The sequence below is a fragment of the Carassius gibelio genome, chromosome A5 (assembly GCF_023724105.1).
Source record: "Carassius gibelio isolate Cgi1373 ecotype wild population from Czech Republic chromosome A5, carGib1.2-hapl.c, whole genome shotgun sequence".
Classification (NCBI taxonomy): Eukaryota; Metazoa; Chordata; class Actinopteri; order Cypriniformes; family Cyprinidae; genus Carassius; species Carassius gibelio.
Genome location: NC_068375.1, coordinates 34803436 through 34813156, shown reverse-complemented (window position 1 = coordinate 34813156; position 9721 = coordinate 34803436). Strand labels below are relative to the sequence as shown.

Sequence of the window (9721 nt, the reverse complement as noted above, 5' to 3'; positions counted from 1 at the left end):
ATGGATAAAAAGACATCTCTTATGCTCATCAAGGTTGCAATTATTTGGTCAATAAAATTTAGTACGAACATTAATTTTGTGTAACATGATTAGAATTTGAAATAACTGTTGTCTATATGAATATATATTTTAAAATGTAATTTATTCCTGTGATGCAAAGCTACAGTTTCAGTATCATTACTCCAGTCATCAGTGTGTCATGATCCTTCAGAAATCATTCTATAATGCTTAAAACACATTAATTATTAATATTGAAAACAGTTGTGCTGCTTAATATTTTTTAAGAGTTTTCTTTGATGAATAGAAAGCTTAAAGGAACAGCATTTATTTGAAATAAAAACTTTTTTAATGTCAATTCTGATGATTGCCATATAAAACTTTGATGCACAAGCTTGCTCTTGCCCTCAGATGTTTGTGATGTCAAATGCTTGAGATAAGGTGATGATGGTCATTGACAAGCGGCACATGTGCAAAAGGTGTTTGCAACCTGAAATTGCATGGGAATTTCCTGACTTCTTCAAATTCACAATGACAGTGCTGAATAGAAAGGCGTATTTAAAACAATAATACTTTTAGATTTGCTCTTCATTCCCTAAGAGCTACACATTTAAGCATGCAATCAAACAATATATCAAACCCATTAAGCCAGTCTATCATTAAAGACATCAGACAGAACTTATAAACTTCTGCTTCTATATTAAAACCCAACATAATTTACTGTTTGCTTTCCAATCACACACACACACACAGTTGAATTCCCAGCTATGTATTGAGAAGAATCATGAAATCGATCTAACAGTTTGTCAGGTTTATCTGAACTGCTTCTTCATTCATAGCGAAACATCTGCCAGTCTGGTGGCCTTTGATCGAGAAAGTATGTGAGAGTTTCTATGTGGGTTTAAGCGGAGAAGAGAAAAAGAGCAAGGAACAGATACAAAGAATACTTTGTGCTGTAAATGTGTCCCTCCTTTTGTCCAGGCCACAACCTCTCTTTCAGCCTTTGCAGCCTTTGACTTTGTTTGTTTTTTTACAGGACAGGGGAGGGACTTTTACTTGTGTAAAAATGAAACTTAAGATTGTCCTATAAAGCAGGGTAGTGATGAAGCAGTGAGAGGACAGGGCTAGAGAAGTGACAGATATCTTCCAGCTGCTTCAGCAGGACAAACGCGACACTTGTTCCACCATTTCATCTCCAGTTGCCATGGCCTCAGCCCTTATCTCTGCCATGAGTCTGATCCTCGTTGCATTGGCATTCATTCTCTGCAGCAGTCCGGCAGGTAAGTCATGTTTTCTTCCTTCATCTTCATCTTTATCTGCTTCATGAATCCATGGAGGATGGGATTTATTTGTTCATTTATTTGTTCAGTTATTTCACTTATATGACAGAAGGTCATGGTTAGTAATCAGAGAAAAGAAAATCCCATCCATTTTTCAGAATGTTAAAATGCAAATATTATAAATATATTTATACATCATATTTTTTAAGCAAATTAATGTCATTTAATATAACAACTAATGATATACAATTAAATATAAATATTGACACTTGATTTACACTTGACTGTGTTTTTCTAACAAACTGAGACGTCTCTAGGGACAGACACAGGTGGTGCTAAACTCTTGTTTTCTTGTACTTCCTTCTCTTGTCTCTCATCATTTTTTAATTTCTCTTTTGTCTCAATCTCTCTCAGAGGCTCAAGCTGACTTAGCATTGGACTGTTGCCTGACGGTTAGCCATAAAACCATCCCTAGACAAGTCCTCCTCTCTTACCGGAAGCAGCTGAGAGTTGACGGCTGCTCCCGAGATGCTGTTGTGTAAGTATATTTTTCAAATGAAACGATTGGACTGAGACATGTGTGGGAGCCTCGGAGTGAATGAAACCATTTATGAGCACATTTTTAAACAAAGCAGATGTGAAAGGGCGCATTTAATGGGAAATGTCATTGTGCTTAACATACAATGCTAGGATTGTCTACTTTTTTGTCAAATAATGTGCAAAAATCTACTCTCTTTCAGATTCACCACCAGGAAAGGACTGAAACTTTGTGCCCCAACTGCAGAGAAGGAGCCATGGGTTAAAGAGACAATTAAATTTCTGGACACTAGGTTCAAGAAGTGCAAAGAAAACAAATTTAATGTATGTAATTCACCGTAGTTTTGTTTCCTCAGTCATGATTTTTATGTGATGACATAAGGCTGGTTGCACAACAAGTACATCACTGTTATTGCAGGAGCCGTGCTGCAGGTCACTTTCTCTTTTCTGGTTTTCATCTGACTCATGACAGTGTTTATATATAGTAAATCACAATTTGGATGTTAAGGTCTTACTCATGCAAAACCACAAACTATTAATGTGTAAAACCACAAGCCAAAACATCCTCCTATGGCAAGCTTAAACAGACCACCAACACTGAGGACTGAGTCAGACCGTGCTGCATGTTGCATTATACATGAAGCATGTGCAGAAAACTGTATTTTAAAAATAATTATGTATTTAAATAAAAGAAGAATTATATCAGTTGAACTCAAGTCAAGTAAAAGTGTAACATCTCTTTATAAGCAGGCTTTAACTAACGGTTTTCTCTGTGTTCTTTTATTTCAGGAGAAACGCTGTCATGGCCTGAAGAATTGAGTGAACACATACACATAAATATATGCATTAAATGGCAGCTGATGTAACTCTCTTCTAACAGTTTCTGTAATACATTTAGGTTCTTCCTCTTTCAGTATTTTCATTGTTGTTTGATCTTCCCATATTTGCTGTTGTGTGAACATATTATTCCTTTTGTGTGTGTGTGTGTGTGTATTCTATTCTGATATAATCTTTGTGGTGGTGGTGTTTTTTTATGTGAATAAATCTGATGAAAAAAAAACATAAATGTTGGTGGGATTGCATTCTTCAAAGTCCTGAATTGTGAATTCCAATCATTAAACCTAACCTAAATTACAAATTTTGGCTTTTGGAAGCCCATGAAGACATGATTTAGTGTCTGCATTAAGGTTTTGCTTCTCCTTTAGAGATTCTGTCTGATTTTATTTCCTCAAAGCCACAGCTGCGAGGTCACACAGAGTGGCACTAATGAGCTGATCAATTCAGTTTAGTGCCAGCACCAAAAAGAGGACGCCACACATTAGCACACGGTTATCGTCCTCTCACATCATTTTTAGTTTATATGCATAATTATTATGCTCTTAAATGACAGAATTATCTGTAATGTTGGTAAGTGAGATTTGAGCGAGAAAACAGTCCGTGAGCATCACAAAACACAATCTGGATAACTGCTAGCAAGCATCTTGTTGACATGGAGAAACTCAGCTTGGCTGTACAAGCACATATACATTAACGATCTGAATTTAGCATGTATTAATAACTTAATAAGTATTTATATAAACACTCATGGTCTAGATGCAACAATAATGCACATCTGCAGTCAGTATTGGATAGTTATATGAATGTATGATTATTTCAGTGTTTCAGCCTGTGTTTATTCTGGCATCAGGTTAGAGAATATCATCCTTTCTGGTTGGAAACGTGTCTGGCTTAGTGCTGTTTCATCGTCAAATGCAACAGGTAGGTAATTTCTAAAAACATCTTGATGCTATAATAACTGCATTTAAACTGCTATCTAGTGTGCTGCCTTCCTAGACAGCATTTCTGGGCATCAAAGTTGTGTTTACATACTCAGAAGTGCTGTTTTGGTGTCATGTTCAGAAATAATTTATTGTGCGTTATTCAAGTCTTTTGAGACCCTTTTTCTTTTTCTCATTAATCATAATTATTCCAGTTCAGAACTTTTGCCCATGCTTTGCATTAGTTTAGCACTGTGTAATTATGTAGATTTACAGTTTTTAAGTTAGCAGACACTTTTCGAAACTGTATAAAAGTGTAATATGTGAATGTTGGAATGTTTGGACTTGACATTGTGAACTTCTTCAGGTAGCATCATCCCGTCATCACGCTGTATGCACAGTGGAATCTTTCATATGAATTACTTATGCAGCAGTAACGGCAGGTTTGTGTAAATCTCTGTCTTCATTCTTATTAGAAGTTAGTTCGAATCAGCAACATTAAAATGTGAGCAACATGGAAAGAAGTAAACAAGCAGTAAACAAGCATCTACACAATAAACAGTTACTCTGTAAAGCCCCGGTTGAAATGACAGGAAAATAAAATCTGTGTTAATAACCTTTATTCCATACAACCTGTGTGTAATAAAGCAGGGTGTGATCACCTATGCATCACATTTTTGTGCATGACTGAAATTCCCTTACTGCTTTGCCTTATCAGGATATTGCTCTGTACATAGACTTATATGAGCTCTAAAGCACTTGCAGGGCTTTAGTGGTCTTTTATGGGTTAACTTAGTAAAATGAGAAACTACTTTCCTTTCTATTTCACCTCAGCACAGGTGTTTGTATTTTTGTTTTACTCGAGTTTGCAAAAGAGTTGCTTTAGATTGCTTTAGACCATGCAGACAGACAGTAATCAAAAGAAATCAGTACCACAGGTCCTTTTTTCTGGGGATTTCCACTGATGTGATATGACACTTTCTTGTAAGCTGCTGTGGAAAGAAAGTGTCTTCTAAGAACATACATTACTTTTCCAAAATGTAGGGTCAGTAAGGTCAAAGATGCATTAAGTTGATCAAAACGGATAGTAAAGACAATTATAATGTTATATATGGTTTCTGTTTTAATCAAATTCTGTTCTTTTGAATTATCCATTTATCAAAGTGTCCTGAAAAAAGTTGCACAGTTTACACAATTGATAATTATAAAACATGAGCAGAAAATCAGCATATGAAGGATCATGTGACACAGAAGACATTTTTAAATGGTTGTATTACATTGTAATAGTATTTTACAATATTACTGTGTTTTTGATCAAACAAATGCAGCTTTGGTCAGCAGAAGAGGCTTCTTTTAAAAACATTTAAAAAATCGTATCAGCTTCAAACTTTCTTACAGGATACACTTAAACAGACCAGTAGTATGAATTCATTTAATATCTTGTCATGCAAGATATTTAATGAGACATTTTTATTATAACATCCACAAGACAGGATAATAATATTGTTCATAATACTTTTTACATTTAGCAAAATTGTAATATTGTAATTTTTGCATCAGCTCATAGCATGGAATGGATCTGTTTTTTGTTTTTTTTAAACCTGTATGTTAACATCTATTGTTTACGAAAACTAGATTTCATCATAATTCATCCGGTTAACTTCTTCAGTAACATGATGGGAATATCCCTGACATTCAAGTTAGACAACCTGCAGTGACATACCACTAGAATAGAGGCGTTTTGAATTGTGATTATAAGGGGAATCGCCTACAGTAGAATCCTGACCAGAAGGAGTGGCTCAACTGTAGAATTTTACCACTTGGAGTGTTTCTCATCACACTAAATGATGTGCGGTGGTGTTTTGTTTTTCCTGAGGCCTTCCAAAACACAGTCCAAGTCCTCAGGAATGCCACATCTAGACCTAAAAATGAATTAAGCCCCAAATTAATTTCACACTTAATTTCTGTCCTGACACCAAACATTTAAACGGCTGTATGTGTTCTAAGAAGACACTCCCTTACTGCAGCCGCTTACCAGAAAGTCCCATCTGACCAGAAATAGCACATATGGTACTGTTTACTTTTGATTACTGTCTGTCTGAATGCTCAAAAGAACAGCATTTATTTGAAATATAATTCTTTTGCAACATTATAAATGTCTTTACTGTCACTTTTGATCAATTTAATGCATCCTTGCTGAATAAAGGAAACCAGGCAATACACTTGCCTTACTGGAATGTTGCACTGAATGCCATTATATTCTCTCTTTTGAATACCAATATATCAAAGTGGCATCCTGGTGTGACAGTGTCTTAATCGCCGTCTGCAGCTGTGTGAGAATGAAGCATCTGTCCCTGCCTGCTGCTTGAAACCACTGTCTCCGGAGACTCTCTTGGTGTCTGCATGTGTGGAGGAAACTCCCAAAGCCTCAATCATTATACAGACCCAGATTTATGCCAAGATTGTCCTCAACAAACCCCTGTCCGGTTAATGTCTCTTTATATGCTACTGAATTCCTATGGCTCTGTGGTAGAGCAATGTGCTAGCAGCGCGGAAGGTCATGGCTTCAATTCAGGGAGCACACATACTGATAAAAAAATTTATAGCCTGAATGCACTGTAAGTCGCTTTGGATAAAAGCGTATGTTAAATGCATAAATGTAAAATGAAATGTACCATGAAATACAGTAGTTAATGAGTATTTATTCCTTTCACTCAAACCTTCACATTTACATTTATTCATTTAGCAGAAGTTACTTAGAAATGAGGAACATCACAAGAGTATTGCTTTAGCCAGTGCAAGGTCATGGGTTCAGTTTCCAGAGAATGCATGAACTGGTCATGAATATTCCTTGAATGCAATGTAATTCGCTTTGATACCGTAATTTATAGCATAGCGATAGTATAGCACTATACTATTTCATAGTGTAGTCATTTATAAATTAAATACCTTAATGCTTTTAGACAATATATAATAATGTGTGTGTGGGTGTGTGTGTGTGTGCACGTGTGTTTGTCATTCCCAGCCAAGTTTTTGCGCCTCTCGGCCGCTGCACGTGTGATGTTTCCCCAGGCGAGTGTGACATACGGTGCAGTCGTGACTAGGTAATAATTAAAGCATACACAGCTGAACAGCTGTTTGAAATATATCAATCCTTTTCATTGGCATTCTGATGTTCAGTCTTTGCTAAGCCCCAGTGGTCAGTTAACAAATAAGCTAATCGTCAGTCCTACTTAAGTAAATTGTAACAGAAAAAAATTACTTGCAATTAGGGCTGCAACAATCGATTATTTTTATAATCCATTAATCTAACAATGATTAGAATGATTGATTTGATTGATTGCTGACTAATCAGAAGACATTTATCGATTATTTAGCTTTTGAAATTAGTTAAAGTATTGAGATATTACATTTATCTGACGCTTTCATCCAAAGTGACTTACAATTGCTACATATGTCAGAGGTCGCACGCCTCTGGAGCAACTAGGGGTTAAGTGTCTTGCTCAGGGTGTCTCACAGTGGATTCGAACCTGGGTCTCTCACAAAAAAAAGGCATGTGTTTTATCCACTAAATTAATCACTTCAGCCTTTGTAAGTCATGTTATGTAATTACATTTATACGATTAATTTATACAAATAAATATATTTGGCACACAAAATGAGATGGCAGAGAAACTCTCTTATTCATCATTTAATTAGCTATATGAAAAAGTAGCTGAATGACAGCGCTCTGCCTAAAATCTTTATGGATAAGAACCAAATAAAGGCTAAATGATAAGACGTTTTATTTTTATTAACAATCTCTGATATAATCTCTCACAGTCCTGACCTAGATCAGACCTTTGATCTCTGCAAACCAAACTATAACTTTAATGAAATATTTTTTCCCCACTAATGAAAAGATTTTATTATTTGCTATCTCCACGCTGGAGAGTTGCTTTATAACAGAAAATCAAGTTGTAATTCAATCTGAAAGCAACACAACTCTTGTTTTTCATGTTTAATACTGTACAGCTGCTGGATTCAAGACTATCTGTTGCATGAAGTACGATAGCTATATAAATAAACGTGACGTGACTGGACTTTACTGAACTACTGAGCTACAGAGCTCATGCAAACATCCAGATCGCTTTAATCAGATACGCTTTAAACTGCTGCTTTCCCATAGCTGTCAGTTTTTGATGTTTTTATTTTGTTATTGAGAGGAAAGCCTACATATTCATCCAAACGCAGCTCAGAAGCCTCGGGTTTGCCAATATTTGTAGACAATTTTTTATTATACGTTTTATTATAATTTCAGGCCTACTTGCAATGTCTCAATTCATTCCAGTCCCCATCAGAATAATATCCAATTTGTTTTTACCATTTTACATGCACATTTTACAGAAAAATAATGTTATTCATGGGAATCTCTGATTCATTTCTATGGGATGTTTGTGAAGCTTGTCTGAGCGGGAAACATTAACAAAGGGGATGCAAGGTTAAGGTTATTTATTAGTGTAAATTTTCTCTTTTCAGGACTGTACTCAAGAAGTTCTGGGGCTGTTTGTGACTCCTGGACCTTTCGGTGGAAGTTTCAGTCCTGTTCCAGAGTATCATTGCTCAGCTCATTCCTCTGAAAAAGACCCTGATTGGTTCTCCTTCCTCTGTGTCACCTCTACTTCGAACAACAACCCCTTTCTGGGACTCTTCTACAATGGCGGGACAGTGTAAGGAGAGGAAGTGGTTATGTCCTCTAAGTTTCAGTTTTGATTATGTCTAACTTCACGTATTATTAGACTTACAGTACTCTAAACTGTTCAGAAGTTTGTGGTTGGTAAGAAGGAAGTCCCTGCTCACCAAGGCTGTATTTATTTGATCAAAATGAATTAATATTGTGAAATGTTATTATAAATTAAAATAACAATGTTCTATTTTCCATTAAAAAATTTGTGATGCAAAGTTAAATTTCCAGCATCATTATCAGCATCCAGTCTTCAGTGTCACAAGATCCTTAATACTGCTTTATGCTGATTTAGTACTCAAGAAACATTTCTTGTAATTCATCAGGATTCTCTGATGAAAACACAGTTCTAAAGAACAGAATCCATTTGAAATAGAAACCTATAAGTGTCTTTAATGTTGATTGATTTAATTCACCCTTATTGCATAAAAGTAGCCTACTTAGTGACCCTGAACCTTTAACCAGTAGTGAAATATTTAGTGATTTTTCTAAAATTGCATGTATTTTTGCAGCTCTCCAAAGCCCATTCCATCATTGCAAACTCTGCAGATGACAGCTCCTGTAACTCCCATTAACTACCGCCAGGGGGACCCAAAATTCACCAAAGATGACTAACACTTCACCATCCCACAGGTTAGAGACAGTAACATTGTTAGTGCATGTATAAGTTTATATGAGTGTGCACATTCATGCATGTGGTATGAATATTAATCCCATTTCTGTTGTGAGCAGAACTCTGGACTGGTCAGTGTGTGGAAAATGCTCCAGTGGCATTTTTGGAAAACTCTCAGTGCATGGGGAGGCTACCGTACCCACTTGAGAGTGGATGTTAAAGATGGATGGGGAGGTAGATATTTAGTATCACAGTTTTCTTTCTTTCTTTCCTTCCTTTCGTTAACACAACCAAACGTAAGACAATCAACCAAATATTGCAACATCATGCATTATATTTAGTGATATACAATAGATACTATTGAATCAGACATACCAACAGTGCTAACTTTTCAATATAAAAATTTAAGGTTCAAATTTATTAACAAAGCTTTTTAAAAAAACTGTCTGTTTGCCTCTTTAAGGAGAATCAGTTTTGTATCTCCCAATTGTAAGTCGCTTTGTATAATAGCATCTGCAAAATGACTAAATGTAAATGTAAATATGTGTGCATACTTTTATACTTTACATTAAATAAATGTAATTTAATATTAATATTAAATATTTAATGTTGCAATAGAAGACATTTTAAATTGTAGAAATATTTCACAAAATGTCTGATCTCGATATGTCTAGATGCATATCCAGTTTTGATACTTTGAGAACATTTTAACTTTTGAGAACATAGAAACAACATGGAGGACAGAGTGTGGCATGGTAAACCCATGTTTAAACCCAGAGCTAATGCAAAATTTCCCTGTGAGCTCTTCTGTGAC

General features: G+C 35.6%; 2 protein-coding genes across 2 annotated transcripts; both read left to right on the top strand.

Moving 5' to 3' along the window:
• Positions 1 to 1100: 1100 nt before the first annotated feature.
• On the top strand, positions 1101 to 2880 carry LOC128013917 (C-C motif chemokine 19). Its single transcript, XM_052597116.1, has 4 exons — positions 1101 to 1277; positions 1692 to 1815; positions 2018 to 2138; positions 2604 to 2880. Exons 1-4 carry the CDS (start codon positions 1202 to 1204, stop codon positions 2631 to 2633), a joined length of 351 nt encoding a protein of 116 aa, XP_052453076.1. The 5' UTR covers positions 1101 to 1201; the 3' UTR covers positions 2634 to 2880.
• Positions 2881 to 3563: 683 nt separating this feature from the next.
• LOC128015000 (tectonic-2-like) lies at positions 3564 to 8927 on the top strand. Its single transcript, XM_052598763.1, has 3 exons — positions 3564 to 3572; positions 8090 to 8280; positions 8807 to 8927. The coding sequence occupies exons 1-3, from the start codon at positions 3564 to 3566 to the stop codon at positions 8907 to 8909; spliced, it is 303 nt and encodes a 100-aa protein (XP_052454723.1). The 3' UTR covers positions 8910 to 8927.
• The last annotated feature ends 794 nt before the right edge of the window (positions 8928 to 9721 follow it).

What these genes read in the sequence shown, in the direction of transcription:
- LOC128015000 (XM_052598763.1), top strand. An exon ending in TTCTACAATGGCGGGACAGT is followed by an intron (nt 8,281 to 8,806) that starts GTAAGGAGAGGA and finishes GTATTTTTGCAG; the next exon opens with CTCTCCAAAGCCCATTCCAT.
- LOC128013917 (XM_052597116.1), top strand. Translation starts at nt 1,202, where the DNA reads ATGGCCTCAGCCCTTATCTCTGCCATGAGTCTGATCCTCGTTGCATTG. An exon ending in TCTCTGCAGCAGTCCGGCAG is followed by an intron (nt 1,278 to 1,691) that starts GTAAGTCATGTT and finishes AATCTCTCTCAG; the next exon opens with AGGCTCAAGCTGACTTAGCA. An exon ending in TGCTCCCGAGATGCTGTTGT is followed by an intron (nt 1,816 to 2,017) that starts GTAAGTATATTT and finishes ACTCTCTTTCAG; the next exon opens with ATTCACCACCAGGAAAGGAC.